The sequence below is a fragment of the Hetaerina americana genome, unplaced genomic scaffold (assembly GCF_022747635.1).
Source record: "Hetaerina americana unplaced genomic scaffold, ioHetAmer1.1.p SCAF_10, whole genome shotgun sequence".
NCBI classification, from domain to species: domain Eukaryota; kingdom Metazoa; phylum Arthropoda; class Insecta; order Odonata; family Calopterygidae; genus Hetaerina; species Hetaerina americana.
In genome coordinates this window covers 67239945-67266293 of record NW_027286070.1, presented here as the reverse complement: position 1 = coordinate 67266293, position 26349 = coordinate 67239945, and the positions used below count along the sequence as shown (strand labels likewise).

General features: G+C 37.8%; 1 protein-coding gene across 1 annotated transcript in view; it reads left to right on the top strand.

Annotated features, from left to right (window-relative positions):
- Nucleotides 1-1669: 1669 nt before the first annotated feature.
- LOC139700354 (inner centromere protein) overlaps nt 1670-26349 on the top strand; it is a 31328-nt gene continuing 6648 nt past the window's right edge. The window contains exons 1-6 of the mRNA XM_071598995.1: nt 1670-1861; nt 4007-4258; nt 14453-14604; nt 19372-19624; nt 23630-23717; nt 25354-25412. Of these exons, the coding sequence (XP_071455096.1) occupies nt 1670-1861; nt 4007-4258; nt 14453-14604; nt 19372-19624; nt 23630-23717; nt 25354-25412 (996 nt within the window). The remainder of the gene's footprint in view (nt 1862-4006; nt 4259-14452; nt 14605-19371; nt 19625-23629; nt 23718-25353; nt 25413-26349) is intronic.

Here is a 26349-nt window from a genome sequence, read left to right as displayed (position 1 = left end):
CAACATCAACTTTGTCCCTGCCAATTTTTAAATAGGTAATGTTGAGAAAATGGTCTGTGATTTGTTTATAGATAACTTAAAGCACTTAACATCGTAGCTAGCAGTACTTTTAATGGGTGGCGAGCGACAGCTGAGGCCATTTGCGCCATTAGGGATGGACGGGAAAGGATGAGGGGCGGAGGAAGCCGGCGTTGGTATTAGCCTGCTCTTCACGAAAGGCGCCAAGGGGTCAAACAGTTTAACGTCCCATCCGACGGACGTCGAACTCACTCAAAGTACCCTCCACAAAGCACCTCAAGTAGGGATCGAGATATTGCAAAATATTCAACACCGCCGGGATTTGAACCCTGGTCCTACGCGTGGGAAGCCTTTATGTTAGCCACCGCACCATCCTATTCCCCTTAACATCGTAGCTATTTAATACGAGTAATTGTTCATGAACTAAAACCTTTCATTCTCTCTGTCAACATAGAGAAGTAGTATTGGCATTTGATGGAGAAATAGGGACTATCGCAAAGTCATCAGTGCTGAATCCTTTTACCACTTCTTTCGTATATGAGTGCAATCTTTTAAAATGTTGTCACTTCAAAAATCACTTCTATTTATTAAAGCAACTTTACCTGCTTATTCCAAATTGTTGGGTTATTATAGGTGTTGTAAGATAATAATTTATCAGCCTTGAAGCTATTTTAAACGACGCTTATTTATGCATTGAAATCAGAATAATTTGAATGGTATTGTTTAAAAGAGAAATCACAATCTTTAAGCAAGTTTAATTTGATATTTTTAGTAATAAAAATAGTAATAAGTAAGAAACTATTTCCCTCCCATATCCTTACATCCAACCATCAATGACTGATGAGCAGGGCCCTTAATGATGTTTATAGAGACTACTGAAGATCCCGAAATCAACATTTTTGAAGAAATTCAATTTTCCTTTATTTAATGAGAAAATCCAATTCTTTTGTCCAAAATTTCTTCTTTCCTCTTCGGGATTGTAACCATTTGGCAATTAGCATTGCCCCAACAGTCATTTCTTCGTCAGTACTACGGATGGAATATGGCATGACGAATTATAAATACGTATTTTGAATTCATTCACTGTAGAAAATACAAAATCAAACAAAGCGTTGGCGCATGCGCCAAAATCGAAAGAAGAGTTCGGTCGTGTAAAAGGGTTTATCCAAGACTTAGCCCTGAGTTGGAAGTCAATATTGAATAACCAGATCTCAATACTAATTTTAGGGACTGGGCTGTGTTAAATGGCCTCAAAGAGTGTTGAATAATTTTAGTATCTCGAAACAATCATTCCGATTGCAACTGGTTACAAATTCTTCAATGTTGATTCCTGAATCAATTCCAGCACAAAATGTTAGGTTATATATAAATATGGACGCTATAAATGTCTTCATGACCTGCATTGACTCAATAGAATTAATTAGGTATCCGGGGCTTCAGTAAATAACTCTAATTCCAATTAGTCCAGGATGGGTTTTAGGGTATCCATAGTGATTGTCTCCTTTGCGATAAACATGCATAATAAACAACATTATCTGACTCTAGTACTAATATAAACATACACACTAATGAAATATTTGGGCAGATAATGCGAGAAATTCCGTCGCATGTCCTTTCTTTCTAGAAAATTAACAAAAAATTGCAGTAAACAATGAACGAGCTGTTGACAGAGAAACGGCTTGGCCGGGTTCAAGAACTATTTGATTCGGTTCCAAAACCTAAAGGATTTGTACCAAAAAATGGACTTCCAATGTGGTCAAAAATGCCGCTGGACAGCAAGATTCCAACGGTGCCGACTCCAGATGGCCTTATAGTTTATTCACGTGCATTAGTAGGAGATCCGGTAATTACAAACAAATTATTTCTTAAATTCCAGGAATTTTTACCAGTAGCAGATTCTGAGGTCAATATTACTCGATGAAATCCATAAAAGCTAGTCTACATTGCCTTAATCATTAAAAATCGTAATTCCAATTTTTTGGGGCGTATTTTTATCATTGGACTACTTTTTTTAAGAGTAAACAGTATTGAACGGTCGATAGTACCGTCAAGTTCTTAAATCGGTTCAAATTCGACGCTAAAAAACACGGAAATAATTACGACGATCCGTGACTAAAGATCCAGCATAACCAAACACATTGTGGGGGGAATGTTTTGGGTGCCACTTCGACAGTTAAAAGAGTCGAATTGTTCTTTTTAATTTGAAAGTATTTAGCTAATAATGGCCTCTGAATTTTTTTTGGTAGACGAAATCATTATTCTTTGGTGCTTCGTTTCGGAAGTTCAAATATTTAAAGGCTACCCCAGAGATCTTTACATTTTTTCAAATGGCTTATTTTTTATTGTATCAATATTCCCAAGTTCGTTCTCTGCTGTCTCCCATCCAACTGGTCCGTTGACAAAAGTAGTGCAAATATTTTATTTTTATTTTTGGAAAAGCTAATGTTTTCTTTTCTTATTCTTATCCTGCACCCTCAGTCTCCGTGCATCGGAAATACTATATATGTTGAAGAATCGTAAATCCGTATTAATCATTGGGTCGTAATAATAAATCCTAACATTTACTGAAGTCCCTTGTCCGAAATCATTATTGGACAAACAGGCATCGTCAATGGTGATGATGAAATTCTGGAGGTGAGCACTAGCCAAGAGCATACGAACTGCGTCACCGTTTCTTTTCCTAGATAATCTGCACCACTAACTTCGACGGCGGAACAGTGCAGGAAATACACGCAAGAGTGCAGATGAAACATTTTCTCACATTAATGTGACTCGGCTGCCAAATCTATCTTTATATTTTACATTATGGTCAAGAGCACCCTGCTAGTTGTTTAATTTTACAAATAGACCATACTCAATATTATGTTTAATAAGCTCCGATTAATTTCTATATCCACAGTATATAATTGTCGATAGTTTTGTGGTTCCCAGCACTCGCTTGGGAACGTAAGGTTAGTGGCTAAATTCTAGCCTAAAGTGATTTATTTTTTGAGAAAATTTAGTAAAGACCTAAAACGGAGAGGAAACTGCCTTGAAGCGTACTCCGAAGAGAGAGAGCCTGGATTTAGAAGCAAGTAGTTATTCTATTACCGGCAAAATAGCCACACCTCACTGTGTCGTTTTACGACGAATGCATAAAGAATTATGGGTTTTTGAATTTTGTTGGGACTAATAAATCATTTTTGGAGCCCTTAATGAAAATTCCCTCTAGCCAAAGTAGAATATATGGCGAACGTCTCTCTCGCACTGATATGCAAACCAAACTTAAATTCACGCCACTGTGGGTATATTTTTGCATTTATGCGTTAATTTTGCACGTGGTTTTGTTCCTTTTTACGGGTGGTGACCTAAAACCCTCCGCCACACGCCCTTCCTGCAGATTGCGGGGTATTATGTAGATGTAGAAGTCATTTTAGAAACAATAAAAACTTTGAATTCACAAGTCGGAACAAAATTAATGTAGGTATATTTGTAGGCGCATGCGTATGTTGGTTGGTAGTTTGAGTGTTTGCATGCGTCTGGGTCATAAAGATCATTGCATGAATGTATACCATGTTTTGTTTATAGGCTGTATACATTTGTGGCTTTTGCATGAGGTTTTTTTTCTCAATTACGGGTGGTGCCCTAACACCCCCCGCCACACGCCCTTGCGGCGGCTCGCGGGGTTGATTAGATGCAGATGAAATTGATCTAAGGTTGTTGTCGTGAATCACTTCTTGTACTTAACTCAACTTCAAAAAGATCATTATCTCTGCCATCATGTAAATATTTAAAAGTTGTGAAGAGAAAACATGAATAACCACGAATGATTTGTTTAGATGGAGGAAACATCCGAGAGGCACAATTGAAGTGTAGAAACGCACGCTTCGACGACTGTCGTGCTCTTAAGACGAGAGTCAAGTCCGAACCACAGCCAATGGGGCACTGAGTATTTCTAAATAGTCAAATAAATTGCTGAAGCGATGAACTATTTTTTCTCTCTTTTCAGCTGCGGGTGAAAATCACAAACGAGGACTTTGTGCTTTCTGACGGGAGTGGCGTCGAATTTCCTTACGAGGCCCTGCACGACGAGAATTTGAAATCCTTCTTGAGAAGTGAGGTAACTCGGAAGCATTTGAAGAAAGTGGGCCTCATGACAGAAGAAGGAGAAGAGATCTGTCCAGTTGACGTCTTCAACGAATACAGACGATACCTCAGGAGCGTCCACGTGACTCTGGTGAACAAAGAGCGAGCTCTCAGGGTGAGTAGCCCACTTGCCACCTGCTCAGAGTTAAGATTTTGCCTGGTCTTGGGCCGGAGTGCTTTGGAACGTAAACAAACAAGTAAATCAAATAAGGCTTTCCATACATTACACATATCACATGGTTTAGCCTTTCCTGACATCCCTATCTCCCTTCCCTCATCTCATATTTACTTTCTTGTTAACACCACAACGACAAAAATGCCGTTATCAGCCTAATCTCTCCTTAAAAATACAATGATAATAGCGAGTCAACTTTTAATTGATTATAATGATATACCCATTTTAAAAGTTATGAACAAACGTTAAAATGTTTGCACGGGCTGGAAGCATGAACGGAGTTGATATTAAATATAGTATGAAGTGTATATGGATAGGAATATTTTTCTTTATTAAAAACGAATTTTAAATGACTTAATAGCTTCTTAATGGCTTGCCGACTAATAATTATAATGACTTCACTAATGCCCAACAACCATGAAATAAAAATAATAAAAATGTTGAAATAATGATCGGGAAAATCGTTTTGCTCGTAAAATAAAACAACTGGTTGTCAATTTAGGGTGTCTAACCACAGCTACACATCTAAGCCTCACCTACACCAAAGCACCCCGGGCTACAAGCCATTCTTCCACGAGGCATACTCCCTGCCTCGCTTTTCCCGATCAGGCATGCCTACTCTTTCCCCCCCCCCTCCCTCCCTCGTTCGCTCGCCCAACATTTTCCCCTCTATCGCAGTTTCATTGCCACTCGGTACGCCCTCCATACACTTTTCCTGTCTTCGATTTTTTTCGAAATACTGTCTTCTATTGCCTATATTTTCTTTTCTTTTTCCATTCATTTTATTTTACCCTTCTGCTAAGCACCCACACCTCCAAAGCCTCCAAACTACGCTTATTCTCATTCATCAACGGCCAATTTCCCGAACTTCATGGAATTTCATGGAAAATTAAAATCCATTTTATAATTTTCAAAAGGCTTTTCTTCACATTTATTCCATATAGTCTTCTTATCAATATCTTCCATTTGTAAAAGCTTCTTAATGTGATGTAAACGCATGAAGTCCTTACTTAATTCATTTATCTACTGCAATACCTGTTTTCATCTAAAACTTTGAGCACAGAGTACATGTACATGGGAATACATATAGTAATATATGCCACCCAAATGTACCGATTAGCTCTCCTAGATCCTGAAGACCTTACTTTAGTTGACCTCATTTTTCTTTTGATTGATTCCCATCCATACCGATTGAACTGTTAATTCAATGAACTCAGCAGAGAGTTCAATCCCTTGGTCACCTGGCAAACTAAAACTTGACCAACCGTCAATGCTAATATTTTTATTAACCAACCCACTTACGTTACTTGGCCAAATTCTACAGATTAACGGAAATGCCTATCTGTTTCTCAAAAATTCCAACGCTCCATCGTCTAATAGCACTAAACTTCGAGATTCCATGATTTCATAATTTGAATGAAATTTGTTTAAATCATCAAGCAGGGCTTATTGGATTACAACTTTTTTGCTAGCCAAAAATTCTCGGCGTTCAGGCGGGAAAGATGCCTCTGCATCCCTTATATTATTTAACCGAAACTTTAAGCCCAAGCAATGATTGCTGATATAAATTACAGACTCAGGTGTGATGTGGTGGAACCGTTCCAAAATAACAGAGACAAAAACTCTTGCAATTTTCATGGAATACATTTTATCATTTTCTTGCAATAATGATTACTTATAATGCCGCTAAGTTCTATTTCTAAACACGATAAAATATCCATTTCTATGGAAATTACATTTTATCAACATCTGACTTCTAGTGACAAGCGATAAAATGTAAAATTAAAATCATTTCAGAAAAAGCGAGATTTAATGGCGACGTGTAATCTTCCAAAGGCAACATTTGCAGGAAATTGGAGAGTAAATATACTTTCCCTGTAGTTAGAAGGCAAGCTGGCTTCGCTCCAAATCCGAGTTCGGATGGGAGAAAGGCGTTGGGAAGGATAACTGGATGGCCAATTCTAAGATTTCACGCGGAGATAAAATTCCTTCAATCCTTCATGGCCGATCGACCAGCCTTTCTTGGCAATCGCTCAGCTTGATTCATTTGCATGATGGGGGATTATAAAAATTGGCGGAGACTAAAGAGGGACGTGGTCACTTTAACTTTTACCAGGCTGCTTCATTCCAATGGTCGTGAGTAAGGGGGCAGCGTGCATTATGCGCACAGAACGCTCAGATTCCAGTTCGCGCCCCCCTTGAACTTTTCAATTTCCTCGCTCGCCATTTTTCCATTGTCCGAGCTTCTGATATCACAGGTTCATAATTAGTTCTCCATTAAGTTCGAGGCTTAAATATTTCCCAGTTAATGTACGCATAATAAATGGAAGAAATGTTAAAGTTATGTGTCTATCGGTCACGCACTCTGTATTCGTCAATGGTAGGATACAAACAATCATCGAAACCAAAACGTATTCAATAAAACCATATAAAATGAAAATGAGTGCTATGAAGACTCGTTCAATGATCAGATGTTACAAACACATCTCTAAGGTAAGCTTGTCATAATTATTTGGAATCTTTTGCTCCCACCTTACCCTCAGCCGATGAATAAGATGACAAAGGATTGAACATTATTTTTTTAAATCATATATCGTGTTTTGAAATTCCAGTCAATAATTTAATTGACCCAGGTTTGACTTACGAACATAAAAGAAGACAAAATTAGAATTTTTCCAATATCGTAAATTTTGATCCGCTATAATGCATTTTATAATCTTTGAACTTTTAGCAGCTACTCACGGAACCTTCCTTTATATATTCCTTTCTGACATAAAATTTTGAATTTCCTTAGTAACCTTTATTTACAGTAAAAAATATTTTAATTTGCAGGTTATATTGAGAAATACAATCACCAATTTGCTGTGTAAGTGTAAAACCTCTATCGGAAAATATTTGAGTGAGAGCTAAATTGACAGCCGTTTTTCTTTTCGGTTCGTGAGCAGTGTTTAGCAATAACAATTAAGGTCGGTTTGATATGTATATAAAGCTCAACTAGCACAGAGCCCCACGGCATTTATAGTTCAAAGATCCCGGGTAAAGTCAAATTCTTTCTCCGTAGCCCCTGAAGTATTCTAATTTCAGTTTAGAAAATCAGTTCCCTAGGTTTTTAGTTGGTAGTGTCCAGAGACATCACATTTAGTTTAACATGAGTCCTTCGGAAGGTATCCTAAAGCTCACTACATACCAGTCCAGCCGTTTTATAATCTAATCATTAATATTTCTAGGACCAATTAGCAAAAATGTTTAGCGTACTTAATGTATGCTAATGCTTCTCCAACGCTGTCAATGCTTAATAGCAATATAATTTTCTCTCTCAACCTAGCCATGCCCCGGGGTTTACTCTCCACGTTCCAGTGCACAAACATGACTACGGAGATGAGCACAAAGCCACGGAATAAAATCGAGAGGTTACACTTTTACGCTAATCTCCATTTTTATGCCAATAGTACATTCTCACCTCTTGATTTCCATGGCTACATTAAAAGAAAATTCAATTTTTTCCCTCCTAGAGAAAAAGGGAACAAAAATATTGGATATGGCCTACAACACTAACTCAGTATGTTACGAGTATCTATGCATGTTTATTTTCAATAATGGATAACTATTCACAACATCAGGTAAATATCCATTACGCATGTAATTGAGAAATTTTAATTATTTATGTGGTAAAAATCCAATTTGTTTATTGTTAAAGAATTCCATGTACGTTCAATACTGTCGTTCCACGTACTGTAGATTCAGCAAAAGCAGGTCCAGACTTTCGGCCTGAGGTGGTATTATTACATTCCGTGCGTGTTCAAAAAAAGAATGAGAATAGATAATATAGTACGAATGGGATCCCGGGCTTCTGCAGTCCCGAAGCTTGATGAAAGTATTATTAGCGGTTATTTTGCTCCCCTTGCCCACGATTTAATTTCTTTTAACGTTTACTCCTTGAAAGGGTAAATACTTATTTAATACCAAAATACAAGAACTAACTCAATTAGATTTCAACGTGAGTTATAGTATAATCCAACTACCATAATCCGTGTTCTTAAAGATTTTATTAATAGAGGAAAGTAGTTGGGGGATCGGGATGGTGCGGTGCCTAACGTACTGGCTTCCCACTGGCTCGGGTTCGAATCCTGGAGGCGACAGATATTTTCAGGGGAGTCCCGATCCCTACTTGAGGTGCTTTGTGGAGACCCTTTTTGAGTGAGTTCGCCGTCCGTCGGATGGGACGTGAAGCTGCAAATCCCTTGGCGCTTTTCGTCATTAAGAGTAGGCTAATGCCGACGCCGGGTTTCTCTCCACCCTTCCTTTCCCATCCATCCCAAACGGCGCAAATGACCTCAGCTGTCCTCTAAAGCTACTACTACTAGGGGAGTAATTTTCGTAGAGATAGGATTTTCAGGGAATGAGGGGAGGATAAAGAAAGAGCTCTTGCCATTGGCATTAGCCTACTCTCTACCAAAGACGCAAAAGACGCCAAACAGCGGTCACACAATTTAACGTCCCACCCGAAAGACGGCGTACCCTATTTTGAGGTGCTCTTAACGTGGCATTTAAGTAGGGATCGGGATACCTGTGAATAATTAAGCAGCTGTCGTGATTCGAACACAGGCCTTCGAGGTAGTTGTTGATGGTAAACTCGAATAGACCGTGGAATATGCCAGGACTTCAATTTCGCTCGATCATGCACTGATACGAATACACACTATTCTAAATTACCAGGAAAAAGTCTTTCAACTCGGCAAGGTATAGAACCTGCGGCCCTTAATTTCCTATCTACGAGTATTTCCAGTTATTTTTGGAAAGAAGTACTTTGGTCTGCTGCATATGATTACGAAGACTAAGCAACAAAAATAACCGAATTTTTGTCCATCGACTTCCAAAGAATGTAATATTATATCAACAATAATAATTGTGTCAATTCTTTCGCTTCTGCAGAGCTTTCTGAAGCAATCCTTAGTGACTGATTTATGGTTTTCAAACGGACTCAGCCACTCACTAGCAGAGACCGTGTAAAAGTAAAGAGGACGTGGCGCACTTGTGTTTGCACATTAGATGTATTCTTTTCATTCACAAATCATAATTTTCAGGTAAAGACATTATAACAACAAACAAAGTGAACTTTTCACAGGAAACATCGAGATAATTAACTTGTTTGTTAATAGGAGGTCATTGAGCGTTTAAAAATTATCCGTAGCAGTACCTATGCACCCAAATTATACGCAAATGATAGAAATTGCAAGGCGTTGCCTCGCTGGATTTCACGAAATACGAACCCCCGCTGGTCGAATTGTTCACGGCACATCAAAAAATAAAATAACCATTAAATATCTTCTTCTTAGAGTAGAGCCGGGGCATATATTTTGCATATGTAGACTAGCGCGTCCAGAATATTCAAAGAGTTTGATAGAGAAAAGAATGTCGAGGAAATTTCGTGGTAAAGTACATGTTTTCTCCGGAGCAAAATGGAATTTAAATGCAACTATGTGGAGGTTATGAAGAAGATTCTGTACCGGCGTCCCTGCCCAAAACCGTAATCCACTCTCACAGGATGAGAGGACTCACTATGCGCATCGATGCGACTGTCGCGAGTCACGATAAGGTCCGCCTGAGGAAAATACTTCCACGGGCACCTCATAGGACACGCTTCCCGCATTACACCGGGCCCACCTGCTTCGATGATATACTTGCTTGGCCCTTGTCCCCGAAGATTTCCCCGCCCTTGCACCAGACTTCTAAGATGCGAGTATCACCGCCACTTACTATGGAAAGGCCTCGAGGGAGACGTGTCACCACAAGCCAAGCAGGAGGAATGGCGATGGTCTGTATTGAATTTTTCGTTGCCATACAATCCTCTGTATACACGGACCTGTCCATAAAAATGATGGACGACTTTTAAAAAACCAACGTGGGAGGTGGCTGGCGGGATTGATGGAGGGAAGCACCAGCAGAAGCTGCATGGACGACCCGCTGGGTGCACGTCTAGCGTCCTTCGACCGCGGCAGCAGACCCAGGTCACGGAGAGCCACCCGATGGAACACAAAATTCACCTCACGTCATTTCCCAGCGCCCATTGTCAAGAATTTCATCAATAATCGTCGGAGTTGAATCCAGGTGGATAAAATTACGTGCGTGTTCTGAAACGGAATTGAAGGTGATTCGTGGACCATTCGGGAGGGCAGGCCATGCAAGAAAAAAGTTGACTGTGTACAGCACGTCGCAAGACCCAAAACGACGGCTTCAACGCGAGTCCCCGAAGAGAATATTAGTGAAAACCGCCTTCATAAGATGAAGTAATATTTAATATGATAAATATCATACATTTAAATATGATCCATAGTAATTATGATAACATTAAACACACCAAGATAAATTAGCCCCCGCCACACACCCGCCCTTGCAGTGGCTTGCGTGGTATCATGTAGATGGATGTAGATGAAACATAAAGTATTCTTTGAGAATATATTGAGAAAAAAACTAATTTGACCTAGCCAGTCTTGTCAAATGATTTCATTGGCATATTTCCAAACAATAATGCAGCTTGAAACTAGAGCGCTACGTGCACTGTTCTGATCCGGCATTTCACAGAAACGAAAATTGAATTCTAGATAGTTACCGTATTATGAATTGATTGCAATGAATTGAATGCAAAAAATGAGGTTTACTTCACGAGATTTCATGATAATATTTTCTCGTAAAATTAGCTGTTCATTTGCCACTCCAGGATTAGGTATTATCATAAAAATAGCCATAATTGTGTTGCAAGTGTGCTAATCACCACTGCCCCATTCTTGTACAATATTGCTGAGCTCAAGATATTTTCACATTTTTCCACAGATTTTGCAAATAGTTTTTACCGAAATTGAAATTCAAGGCTATCCATTTGCCAATATTCTAAATCGCCTAACGTTCATTTCTAATACAGAGCCAACATTAGAAACTCTTATAGGTCTTCCAAATGTGGCAACCTTAGAGAGGTATCCCACCACAAGCGGTACACTATGGACTGAAAACTTCTCCCCTAAGCGACGCCAAGAAGGCGGACAGAGTTGCAATCCCTAATGCCAAAATAAGAGATTTACAGCAACTTCGTTGGCACCTATATCTCACCTAAAATACCTCACGAGAAATCAGATCTTATGTTCACAAAAAGGTATAGTGCGGAACGCAAAGAGATGATCATCCAAATTCTACCACAGGTGGCCCTTTCGCAGCCTGGTCGATATTGTGCGCATTAAAATCATTCATCATGAGCGAATTAAAATATAGCATAAAACAAAAACGTTTAAAAGATTTGAAGACTTTGATATTATTTAATCATTCAACCAAAATGCTTGTAGAGCCGGTAACTTTATTAGGGAATAAATTATTTCAAGGTAATATCATTGTAGTAGCCAATTATTAGTTTAAATTATTTTTTGATAATAATGCACTAAATATTCTTGAGTTTTACCCTTGATTTGGAAACGAGATGTTTGGCCTATGGTTCCGTCGCCACTGATTAGTGATATATATAGTATATTATGCGCATTATGGAGACCCAATGACAAGGTTCGAAAGACACTATCTTCGTAAATCTCGATAGGGACTCTTATTTACGGAATCCTAGCAAGCATCCGGTGATCCGGGGGCATGAGGGAGAGAAAGTGGACAAGATAATTTATGGTCGTAATTTATAGAAAAAATGTCAATTCAGCCAAATCACTTTCCCTGGTACAAAATATGAATATTTGTAAGGATCGAAGGAGCGATTGAATTTGGATTTCTTCCAAAAGAAAGGTCCGTAGAGTTCTTTAAGAATTGATGATGTTTATCGGGGAAAGTGAAGTCGAGCTGGCCTATAATCAAGGGCTCCGAAACAATTTGAATATACGAGTATCTATTTGGGGATGATTATGGGTATGATAGTGGGTAGCGGCAGTTTAAGGGTAGAGAGTTGGACTATTGTACGGAGAGTTCGGGTTCGATTCCTGGGCACCCTTAGCTCCACCTAAATTATGTGACTTTCCGGGTACTATGTGTGAATTTCACACGCCGTCAGGTTTAGTGCTGGGTGAACTCTACCATAACCTACCAAACAGATCTTCGGGTTGATTACTGTTTTTGTGTTTTTTTAAGAGTATATTTACGCCAGAGAAAATTGAAACAATACCAAATAAAACAGTCTTAAATTTAATAATGAACATGAATGATAACGAGGATTAAAACGCATCTTTACTGAGTATTATTTACAAATACTACATCCATATTAATAATTATAGTAATGATTGTTTTAGAGCGGTAACAAGGGAAAAATAATAAGTATCAGTACCTCAGTACCAGTTTAACCTAGAGTTTTGGTATCCTTGGCACCGATTTCGTGGCCGCCAATCCAAAATACATGGATGGTATGAGTTGTGATCGGAGAGTCACTGTAGGTGATATGTATGGATAAATTATTAGTTTAAATTATTTTTTGATAGTAATTCAAACCACTTGCGGTGAAACTTCGGACTAATACCTGGGAAAATCATTTACTTTTTTTCACTTTTATTCAGTCGACAACCAATTTAAAGACCTATTCTCCATAAATGTTTTTTTTTATTTTCCTCAATAGTTTTACATTTTGTTTCCATCAATTATTTTTTTCATATACTCAGGAAACATCACTTCTTGCCATTTTACGGATCTCATGTCTTCCTAAAAGCAGAAATAAGGAAAACAAACCCCATTAATCAGCTCGAAGGTCGATTTGATAGGTGAGGGCAGATTTCACCCAATGCTAAGCCCACAGCGGGTACAATTCAAATATTAAGGCAGGGGGCCCAGTTCCTTTCCCTATGCCTGCTATGGTTTACCAGAAAGGTCTGGTACCAAGAAAAACACATAGCTTGGATATAGCTGAGGGTGCCTAGATGAGAATCGAACCCTGGTCCTCCGATGAGCAGTCCAACTCTCTACCCCTGGAATACTACTCTCCAAACAATGAGCAAGTAAGAAAAATATTTAATACAAGTTTTGAAGAATCTTCGAATAATATCTTTGAAGAAGGTGAAATAAGCACGACTTTTGCTATGTTTCACCCTGAATTTCGTTATCTAAGGATGGTAAGGACACTTCTGTGTCATTGTTACGGGTAAATTACTTTGTACGTTGGAAATTTGAGACAGAGAAAATTCAGCATTACTAAGTTTGTCTGTTTAAATGCAGAAGTATTCAATAAAGTAAAACCTTACGAGTAGATTAAAAGTGTAATGCCGTTTGCACCCCAACTAATGGAACAGTTGTGGGCTGCTAATATTCATTGAGAAATCGAGTCCTGAGACTTTTCACTGCTGGTACAGCCATGGGATAAGGATTGAAGCAACAATATAGACTAAATATTCGACTGAATCCGGTGCGGACGCGGATTAATTTGTGCCCCGAGAAAGCGAGTCCCGAGCCGGATGTGTGGCCCGGAATACGCCGAGCCACACATACGATGTAACATACCTAGTGCACAGTATTCACACAGTACCCTTTCTATGTAGACACAGCCAAGAAATCCTAATTTTAGGTCATAATTTGGGGAACTGGCGCCCTTCGGCTGCTTTCTTTCGTACGGCCTAATTATTTCGCACCCCTTTCCCTTCGGCCCGATTCATTCATTGTTTCGCACAAGCTTTTTTACACGCCTAATATTCCCCGTCCGCCGAACCTCGGCGACCACATGATTTTCTTTCTCTCTGCCTCTCATCTCACCCTCCATCGTTTCATATGCTTGGTGATTCAACCCTCGTCCATTCCCTCAACATGACTAAGCAAACGATGCGCCTTCATTCATTCCCGTGCAATATCATATTCTCGTGTCAATCCATATTCTTGGATTGTAGATTGGATGCGCTCACCCGACCTTTATCCCCTCTCTTATTTTTTCCATAAAATACCCCATACCCACTGTATGTTAGTTGAAATACTATGCTTACACCGACGCACCCAAGTTACACTTTGGCAAATCAGGTGGAAAAGTTAGGACTACGTATGGATAGAATTTTTTGCCTACTCTGACCTCATTCTCACTCAAAATTACAGAAGAGACATTCCTCGGGTGCCCAAAATCAATAAAAACCAGGTTAGAGGAAAAATTACTTATCTCCGCCAACGAATTCTCTTCGCCCACAGGATGCCTTGGCAAAAGAGCGACGGGATCTGGCGTTGGCCAAGGAATTTGCTGAACGAGACGCGGAAAAGGAGAGGCGAAGGTTGGAGAGGATGGCCAAAAACGAAGGAGCGCGCGCCAGAAAACAGATGGAAGAAAATCTGAAAAAGGAAGAGTACGTATGGATGAGCAGGGAGCATATTACATGGCCACTCGAATTGCACTTCTCGCAAAAGAGCGTGGTCATGTTTCGAAATGAGTGCAATTAGATAGAAACTATCATGAAAAGCAGTTGTCGTCCAACAATTTTTACAAGGGAACCAAGAGTCATCTGGCCCACCAAACATCTAAAGCATTGTTTCCCTTTCTCCCTCAGGCAATCCAGATTAATCAAAAAGTTTGCGAAGAATTCAATTTTCGTGTGAGCTAAGGAATAAATAAGTAAATGGAAATATTAGGTGTCTCTTATATCGAATATTACATGAAAAAGTAAGAGATTCAAATGGGTGAAACAATAAATGTAAAAGAAATAGCTTTCGGTGAGTTGAAAACTGCCCATTATGAAGAAAGATTAGTCATAGAATGAAATATTTACTGTCAGATTTGGACACACCATACTTCGGATCAATTTGCGAAAGATGTAAAAATGCAAAGAAATCGTAATTGTGAAGGAATCTGGGAAAAAAACATAATCTCAACCCACCCAAGTTAAGGTTTTCACTTTCCTATCACAGATCAAAGGGTCAAAGCTGTTGGTCCTCGGAACAATAATGTGTTTGTCCCCCATTGCTTTCTGATTGCGATACTACAATAATTTAAATATTTTTAATGGATGAAATCACAAATCATGCCTTATTTTCTGTGAGTGCTGGAACCTATGACGGAGAATTTCCGTCGCTTGATAGTGAGATCCCGCCCTCCATTCTGGGTAACTAAAGATATTTGTTTTGTATTTTAGTTGCGAGGGACCTTCATATAATCCTGAATCATTCTTTAGGTCAATATAGACATTCTCCGAGGATCGGCGCTTAATGTCCACGACTTCTTATTCGTCGAGTACACTCCCTTATTCCGCACATATCTATATCCAGATCCCCCGACCATATGCAATCCGACGAACCCGAGAAATAACTACAGAGGAATGCATGAAAAATATAGCTGAAAACTGGAAAGCTAAGAAAAGTGAAGGCATAGAGGAGATCTGTGTCGAACAAAGAATTAATGAACTGCAATGGTTGATTGTGATTTCCATTCCCTGGTATTTTCTGACCGATTCATTCACTCATCTCTTTATTCACACAAATCTGGAGCCATACGAGACCTACACGGAACAGTAGACTGAACGTCTCTCAATCGTAAGTAAATTATCAGAAGAAATTACCCATGATGGCTGTTGAAGGCAACAGCGGTCGTAGCACAAACAAGCACGGTCGAGTCGAATGCTGCTAGCGAGAGTTTGTGATTCCTCTGTGGACTCCCTTGGCTTCCATCAATGAATTTTTTCGGGACCATAAGGTAGCCCCGCTAGAGGGTGCAAGCACTCTTGCTGCCCCTTCCCAATCATTGTCCGATTTTTTATTTAATTAATCAGGACAACGTATTTTTCTTGGAGTATAAGACGATTGTGCCGGAATCAATCGAGCAAGCTTGATCGGCATCAATCTTTTCTCCTGCTTATTCTCGTGCAATCGAACCAGTTTTCTGGGACGAAATAATGCTAATGAACATTTTGAGGGAATCTATGCTTGGTATTTGTAGTCACAGATCCCCTTTTTTGGAGTGATTACGATTGAAGTAACCTTGCAATAGGTAGTCTCGCAGATACTTAACGCTATACTACGACTTCATGCTAAATATGGCTTGTGCAAAACACGTCCCTTCACCAGCCAGAAAAGAAATATTTTGTCGATTAATCCTTAAGGTGATGCAATTCAATGTCTAAAACGCTTTGAAGAATATTTCAGGAAATCACTGAATTTTTTATTCTGTTCACACCCAGTTCATTTGTTTCACTATCGTTTGATTATCTAATGCAATAATTCGTGTGGCTCGTTGGCCTAGGGATATGGTTCTCGCTTTGGGCGCGAGGGGTCCCGGGTTCAAAATCCTGGACATGCCAATTTTTCGTCGGCCCTGGTGGTGACTGGGTCCTTGCCTGCTTACCAAGAGGTGACGGATTCGATTCCCTCTAGGTCGACTTTCCCTCACCTTGGATTTGGTTAGTGTCCAAACGTAATATTTATGTAAAAGAAGGGTCATGCAAAGGAAGGGACTATAAAGTCTCCAATTCGATCGATTAAATTGTTTCATAAACAACAATATTATCATCAAATAAATGTTATCTACCTTTTAAAGGTAGCCTTTGGGCTTTTCCTAACAAATATTTTGTTCTACGAATCCCGTGAACTTCCAATGTTTGCCCTTCATTATTATCTTCTTCAGTTCCTCGTACCCCCTACCTTCTTAATACCGTCTGAAAAACCTACTCTCTTCCTTCCACTATCCAGCCTACCTGTCTTTCTGCCTTCTATCACGGCCGTCAACATCCCCAACACCTTAGTATTTCCTCCACCCAATTTTTTTCGTCTTTCGGTTCCATTTAGCAACTTCCTCTCTCATCCCATCTTGAAACTTCGTCATTATTTTTCCTCTGCTCAATTTTTTTATCGATTCCTTTAAAAAACCTTCTACATAGCAAGTCAAGCTCGTAGGCTCGTCCTTTTATCCCATGGCTTAGTTTTTTATCGATTTTTTTTAACCTTCCTGCCTTATATCGAATGGTTTGTAAGAGTATAGATTTTTCTTTGTTGCATCCTGACAATACTTACGTTTCTACTCTTCCCTTTCTCTCTAATTTCTTCGTATCTTCACAGTGCTATTTCCTCCACATTCCCTTGACCCTATCAACCTCTCGGACAAGCTCATTATTTAGTGCACTGTCTCAATTTTAAGGTCCTTCCATTTTATTTTTTCATTCAAACTCCTACACATTATGCTTAATCACTCATTGCTTCTTAATTCTCTTATTGCTTACCGTACCTATTGCTGTTTTGTTACTTCTCCGATTCTGTTCTTAATATCTAACCAGCTTTCTCCAACAGCTTCCGTCGAGTTTTCCTTAAATACCTATTTATTCTATCATGAGATCATTCAGTTTTTACTATTTCAACATTCCACTTCCCCAGTCTCAATCATAAAAATTCCTTTTCCGCACTCTTTACATTCTAGAGTAACCAAATTAATGCCCAAATCAGCATCCACCTGGGAGCTTTGAGAGTTCATGTTATTGTTCTAAAATCTATGCCAAACCATGAAGTAATCAAAACGGTCTAATTCCCTGCCGGCATTTTCAAATACTACTTACACATGTGATGGTATTAGGGTGGTTCCAGGTGTTAGTCATTTTCAAAATCTTTCTCCTCCAGAGCTTGAATGCTTTCTCTTCGATTTCATTCCTTATTCCTGAATGGTACTCTCCCACCTTTATCCTGTTTCTATCTTCGTCTAATATTGCGCTCCAATTTCACAAAATTCTAATGTATTAGCTGTTCCTTCCCAGCACGTTTCCAATCACTTGTTCCATTTGATCGCGCAAAATGTCTATTTTTCCTCCTTGTGACTCCTAGTAGGCTTTCACTTGCATTAACACTAGAATTATCGGGTCTTTTTTTATTTCTAATAAAAATGTGCCACCACTCATTTGTTCTAAATTCATTACTGTTATCCCAAGTATTCTGTTCATTACTCGGGTTGCTCCACGTTGACTCCACCCAATTATTAATTTTGTAGCTATCGCTCCAGTAATCCCCACGATCTCTCTACTTCTCCTCACAGATACCTCTCTCACACATCTACCTGTGTTTTCTTTAGCTATTTCTCTCTCTGTTTTCAAAAATCTCTTTCCTTAATATCCTTCTAAAATCCCATAACCTTAAGCTAACCATTTTAATCCTCTTTGTCATTTCTTTCCAACTGATTTCAGCTCGGCTCTGCAAGCATTCTTTGTGAGTACGACTCAGAAGCCTTGTCTCCTTTGCTACTGATCAAGAGCCCAACCCATGATTGGTTATCATTTCATTGCTGTTCATCTTGTCATGGAAAAGTTAACTAAGGCAGTTTTCAATCGCCTCGCTAATTAGTATTTTTAATGTAACCCCAATTTTTAATTTTTGTTGCCTCCAGCCTAACTTTATGAAATGTGCATAACATATTGAAATGAAATGAAATTATTGGCTTTGTAGTCCCACAAAATTCACTTGACTTAGTAATTCCACACACTCCACAGTGTGTGGAATAATAAAGTCAAGTAAGCATTATCATTGACACTGTTAAAACAGCTCTAGAGATCATCAGAATGTGCCATTCTTTGGACTACTTCAAGGTTATAACCTTGAAGTGGTGCAAATAAAATATGTGTTTTCCTTCCTTCCATATAAAATATAACACTATTTTCATGATATTTACAACGTTTCACCTTTTTTTTGCAAACATGTTTATCCTGGAGCTCTTGAATGGCTCAAATTGTTGTATTGTTACAAGTATTTATCTACCATTCCCTTCCACTTTTACTTATTGCCTCGCACATGATGCAAGAATGCAAATAATGACTGCAGTATATATAAAGAATAATAGTTTGGAATAATGCCAATCATCAACAACAATTATATTTTTACATTAATGAAAATAATAAAACAAAAAGATAGGCTAAGACATAGTAGTAGATATGCATTATGTGCTGTCACCTAAATTCTAATCTGGCATATCATTATGGCCATAAGTTGACAGCTAGAGTATATACATAGTTCATGAGTACTATTCTAGTATGTTGCATTGTATAACTAAAATAGCTGTATTTATTATATATAGGAGTTGTAGGTATAGTAAGTAGCTTGCATCTAGTTTCATTTGTGCCTCATTATGGCCTTGGTTTTCCATGTTTTAGGTTGAAGAGAAAGATTCAGAGACGAATGATGCATGAAGAGTGGCTGGAGAAATTCAAGAGGGAGCAACAGATTAACAGAATTGCACGCTCTAAAGCTCGAGACAACAAAATTCGTGAGTGCATTGCAGTGGTGGCACAATTAGTAAGACAGCGAAATATAAAGACCATGCGGAAATGGCGGGAATATGAAAAGAAATATCGAAGAAGGGAGAAAAGGGAGAAAACGATGCGGAAGCAAGTGAAAGATCAAAATGTGAGTACGCTCAGATCCTGATCCTATCCATGGTTTACCATGCTGGGTACCCAGAAATGGGGAAATGTTCCACCCATTGATGGCGTTTCTCAAAAGCATTCATTGCGAGTTGCTTGGGAAAACTTCCAAAGTGGAAGGCTCAGATGCCAATGTGTTGTGGTACTTTGTGTTGTGGATCTTTATTGTAAGTGGTAGAGTGCCAATTAAGGGCTTCTCCAAATCCATTACCCTCTGCCTTACATTTTGTAAACATTTCTTTCTTTTATAATGAATGGCAAATATTTCCAGCAGCATCTTCACTGCTACAAGAATTGGTAAGTATACACAATACTGTCTATTTTAACATCTCCACACATCCATATTAACACCCACATTTCTGTCTCATCTTGTTTAATACTAGTAATACTGATCTCTCAGCAGTCTTTTACACTTTTCTCTTCACTCTCTTATTGATCAAAAGAGATCATTGCATCCATTCCTTTTTACAGTTACTCTCTTATGAAGGTACTATGATTTATTTCTTCTTCTGATGTTCAATCTACAGCCACCCTTGATCCAGGGTTCTAAATTTACCCTCTTGTTCATTTTATCCCTTTGTAAGTAATTGCATAATTTTTCCCAATGAAACCACTGATTTATTTTCATACCAAGGACACCCTCCAGTTGCATGCATAACCATAACTACCCACTTCCCTCTCCTGTGTAGGGTAATTATTTAATCCACTTTTTCAAACCTCAAAAACATTCCAAGTAATTTATGTTCCATGCATACGCTTTATTTTGGAGGACCTGCTATTAAAAGAAATTCTAGAGAAAAACTTTGGTCACATACTCAACATGAGCCAATTCCATTTCAGATCAAACAAAGGTTCCAACAAAAGGTAGAACAACAGATTAAAAGAATTGATATCATTAACTACCAACTAGAAGTAGAAGCAAGAGAGAGACAACAATCTATACAGGAGAGAAATCTAAATGTGCAAAAAGAAAGGGATCGGATGGCTGGTAAAGCATGCATACTGGAAAATATGGTTTTAATCATAAAATTTATTATAAGAAGTACTGAAGTTTTGATTTTTTGCCAAATAGAACTTTTCAAAAGAATAAGAAAGCATAGAGAGAGGAAAAATACCATGGAAAAATTCCGGAGGCTCTCAAAACTTGTGACAAATGTTCTCAATGACAACCTGCCATCAATTGTAAGCTTTCATTAAAATATTTAAATATTTTTAGTAATGCTAACAATTATTTCCCAATTATTTACCTTATTTTACTACACCCACCTTCGTATCTGACCCTTTAGCACTTTGGCTAGTTTCAGAGTGGAATGCATTGTCTCTTCAGGACATTTTCCATTTGAAATTTCATAAAACTAACCCCTTAAACTAAAAGATTTAACACTTAAAGACACGACTCGTTGCCTCTTTTAATATAAAAATTGATTCTATGGATTCCAATTAATGAAAATCTTAATCTTCATAGGGCCAGGTTAAAGTCCAAATATGTATATGACCTAATGAATATAATATAAATGCCTTAACAGCCTCTAGCTTTTGCATGTCCCAAAATTATTTCAATTTAACAACTAATTTTGGCAGTAACATGGATAACCAGCTATCTCTCCACTCCTTGACTGAATTACTCTTAAATTATTTTTAACCATCATCAAATCTCCCAAAAGGCACATTCACCAACTTTAACACTTCCAGAGCTAACATACGTACATAATGACCTAAAAAAATCTCAGTGTAATAGTATGCTTAACTGGCTAAAGCTCTTGGCAGGGCGTTGATGGATCAGGGATGGGATCCTGGTCACTCTGAAATCTCAATAATGTTTCCTCATCCAGTTCCTTCACCAAGGAAATAGAATCCAATAATCTCTTGCCCTTAGAGCCCATTTTTCAAATATCACAACAAGTCAATCTCTTTCTCAATCAAACTAAAATTTAAGAACCTATTTTCCATGCAATAAATGTTCCCCCTGCCCATCAGAAATCCAATAGATTATAATGAATTTAATTCCCCACAGCTTGCAACAAAAACATACCAGAAAAACCAAATGCCAACTCCTCATCATATTCAAAGAGCATTTAGATCACTTTGAATATGAGAAATGGAAAAATACAGACTCATTAAACAATTAATACCAACCAACACTTCATACTATATATCCCACAGACATTTTTGTTAAGTGCCAATGGCCATCTCCTGGGCCTCTAAGAATGTATTTTCACCTGAAAATTTCACAATATTTCAAATGAGACCGGGACACCATTGTCTCCACCCTCTTTCAGTTATCCCCTCACCATGTCCTTGTCCTCCATCTCCTCCCTGGCTTGCCTTAGTCCATAATTCTCTTCTACCAATTGCAAATTCATTTCTCCATTTTAGAGAGCCTGACAAAGATGGCTTTGTCATCAAAATGGCATAATGGCACTCCAAGATTTCTAATGTTTTAAATATGTACTTGAATATGGTAAAGCTATGCTCGAGACCAGGGCTTATGTCAATTATAGAATGGATTGGTTTGCAAGGAAGGAGAATCTCAAGGAATTAACAAGAGGGAACATTTAATCAGCATACTTAAATATTAAAACCAGATAAAATGTCTTAATTCATTAAAGAAGAAACTAATCTGCATATTAATATAAAAAATAGTACATATAATTCCCTCATTTAAAAATTAGAGAAAATCAAAAATATTAATGTTAAGCTTGAGTTTAGCTATGTAGATTGTGATACTACCAGAGGAATGGTGAAGGCCACATACAAAAATATATGTAAATGAAATCATGTGTGATTTAAGTGAATGTTTATTGAATGTTTCATGGCTATCTATTCCTTCTCTAAATGAATTTTATATGTATTCAGCCATTTATCCTCCTCTCCACTCTCAAACTTATCAGGTTAGTTATCCTTGGAATTTTGCAGTAATTGTCCTTAAAGATGTACCTTGGTCACTGAGCGCTACACTTGAGGGTTGCAGTGGTATTTTGGGTTAAATAGCTCAAGGCTGGATGATGCCACCATCTCAACAAGTATTCTTAAGTACCCTAGGGTACTATTGGGGAGGAAGGAAAGGAGGGCTCATTAACATTAAAAATTCATAGATAAGTTTCATGCTCTATCACAGATCTCAATAGTGATTATGACAGATATCTATAGTGGTTAACTTGAAGGTTGGTTAAACATGTTAGAGGTTGGTGCTTACTCATGTTATTATTATGATTAAACACACAGCTTCCCAGGAATTTATATGGATTAGATTTAATATAAAATTCTGAAAAGTATCACCTAGACAGGACCCACTCAGTTTTAGAGCACCATATGCAGGTCAACAAAAAATGATATGGGGGACCTTTCATCAAAATTTTTGTGGAGTGTCATCCGACAACAGGGAACCCACAGAAGAAATAATGCATGCTAAATTCACTCATAGAAAATTTGATACAATATTATTGTAATGATTTGTGGGGAATTTATCCTCAGCAGGGATCAGTATACATGGAAACAAGCATCAGGGACATTACAGGTACTAAGAGACTTGAATACATACACATGTTTTTCTCATGCAATTGGTGAGGAAAGAAATGTCCAGACCACATTCAATTGGTTGGGTTAGAAGGAAAGAAATCTCATAAGTCAGTGGCAAACTTATCATGCATGAATTCATACACAAAGAAAGAGATGTATTTGTTCCCTCGAATTAGTTTAACAGGGATACTAACACCTGGGACTGAAGGAGAGTCATCATGGATGAACTCACACTCTCTGACACATATAGTCATAAACACACACCTGAGATTCCACAAGTTGGCAAGAATTTAAAAGAGCACTGCTGGTGAGAATAGGCAAAAAGAGAGTGGCATCATTTATGGGTGAAGTATAAACAAGTGCTTAATTTAAGGAAACATGAAATGAATATATTTATCCTAAAAACATAGAACATGTGAACTCTTGTCATTATTTTACGAAATAATTTTCTTTATGCATTTTATTGAAGGTACCTGATATGCAACAGGACAAGAAATATGTTAAAGATACAGTAAATCAAGCCATACATTCACTCAGTGCAACGGGTGAACGTGAAGGTAAGGATGTTATTTCATATTACAAGGAGAGTGTGCCTCTCTTACTATTTTTATAATTTTAAAGCAAAGCAATTCAATGCAACAATGTCAGAGTGTAAAAATCATTCGCCTTGACTGGGATTCGAACCCAGATCCCTCAATATCCGGTCGAGTGCTTTAGCCACTTAAGCTACCGAGGCGTCCTCTTAAAGCACTCGACCAGATGCCTGCCATCCAACTAGCAAAAGAATTTTTCCAGGTATCCCTCTGAATATTTCTAGTTTTCCTGGGTCTTTAGTCCACATCCCTACATTTTTTATGTTCAAGCAAATATTGATCATATGATATAACAAATTGACATGCAATGGATGATAGTCTTCTTGTGATAAAGGAACATGATAGCATAATACATATGCTGTTGCACGCCAGAAGTACATATGCATGATGAATATAAATTAAGCACATTATGCTAATCAGAAGATCTCTTGTAATTGCACTTTATTGGCAAAGGAAAATGGATGGATTTCCTGGAAAATAAAACTAATATTCTGAAAAAATATTGACAACTGTTTCAATAAAATTGTACTGCCAAAAAGAATGGCAGTTATCATAAGGGTAAGGGTATCATTCCAGTTGTGATAAATAAATATTTTCATCAATCAGCATGAAACTTAAGTATTACTCACAAGAACAAGAAAACCACATAATGGAAACTATATGTCTGAGAGAGAGAATAATGATAATATTGCAACAAAAATCCAAAATTAAATTTTCTTAATTTAAAATTAAAATATTCAGAAAATAAAAGATATAGGCCTTTATTTGCATGTAAATCAGGAACCCAAGGCTCAATTTATACAATCTAAATGCAGTTCCTCTCAATGAAAGGTCAATTAGAGCAAGGGCTGGGAAGAACAGAAATGCGTTTACACAAACTAGTAGCATCTTTAGAAGGTGCCTCAAACCAACAGGCAGGGCATTCCCCTGCATGAAATATGTCAAATAATGATTATTCTGCAACATCGGCCAAATTTCCTGAGGTTTCCAGATTGGCAAACATCAAGATCAATGGATGGTAAGGAAATACACGTGCACACATTCTTTCACTTTACCTCATCAATATCACTGCATTTATCAACACAGATTAGCCCTTAAAAAATAATACATTTACTAGAGGAAAAACTCAACATACAATAATTGCTTCAAATATAGATGCAGAGTACATATAGTTTTTCAAATATTCAATGATTATCAACTTAAAATGACCCTTGTACAATGAAAGAATGTTTTTTGGCCTGCAATTTTATTTTGAAGTGTGTACCTCGGAGCCAAAATCAATATAAGCCATCATTACAAGGCATTCCTACTTTACAAATGTCAACTATGTTTGGTTAATATGATCCTAGGACCTTGCTACATGCCTAAACAACCATAGATTCCATTCTTAACTGCCATAGAACCACCAGTCAGTATATACAACCCACAAAGATGTGATATTTGTATTTGCTGCTCAGTATTATATTCCTTAGAACTGGAAAATAATAATTGTTGCAATTATCAATTCCAGTCAAATGGTGAGCATACTAGTATCTTATCAGACCAAGAATAGATATAATTTTATTAATTCCAGTAAACTGATGCATATTCTCATTTTCAGCTAACCTTGTTGAACTTCTTGAAGAGACTAAATTATTGTTAGATAAGCAAGCCCAGTTGGTAAGTAAAACAAACAATTTCAAAGTCAACATGACTGACCCTTGAACTAGATATTAAGATTTTAGAGGAAGAATTATGACATATTATGTGACATAAATCTACGGCCAAAGTAAACTTCTCTAAATTTTAGTTACTCAATAAATAAATTTGATATGATCATCAGTGGTGAACACATTTAAATAGGGTGGAATGCTTATATTCCCCTCCCCTCTTGGTTTATGCCATATAGCTTTACAAGTGAATTTAGCTGGATAAAGTGGGGGGTTTTATTTCTATGTTGTGGCACTTGATGGTCACAGTTCAGGTACTTGAAATAAGCTTTAGATTATAATGTTTTAATATATAGGCATTTGATTTTCGTAGTTTCAAGAAATGACAAATTGTCTGCGGAGGTCTATTTTGTCATACATTCAGATTTCATTTCCCACCAAACTTTAATCTAACTAACCTACTATTAGCCATAAATATTTAACCATCAGATCTTCATTTAAATTTATATTAAACTGTTATCCCCTCAAGCTGGTATAGGTATTTCAATGCTTGGGGCCTCACTTGCAGTATTTAATTTTTCTAAAATCTCTTCGTATTGCAGCATTGTTGATATATAATTTATACCTTTTTAAATAGTTATTTTATTACCTTATGTTAAATTGCTTATTCTATTTATTAAAAATTTTACTTGCGTTATATTTTATATTTTCACTTATTTATTCGCCTTTAAGTTTCCAACCTCCCTTCTAAAAGTTCAGTTTTGTGTGATATAATTTGAAACAATCCTGAAAATATAGGCCTGCATTGCAGTTGGGGCACCAGTACACTTTATCCCTCCTTTTACCCCCTGCTAAGCACATCTGACATCTTTGAGGCCTTGACTTCTTCCCTGTCGGCCTTATCTTTTCAGCGAAGTGCCTCCGGACCAAAACTTCCTCCTTTGAAC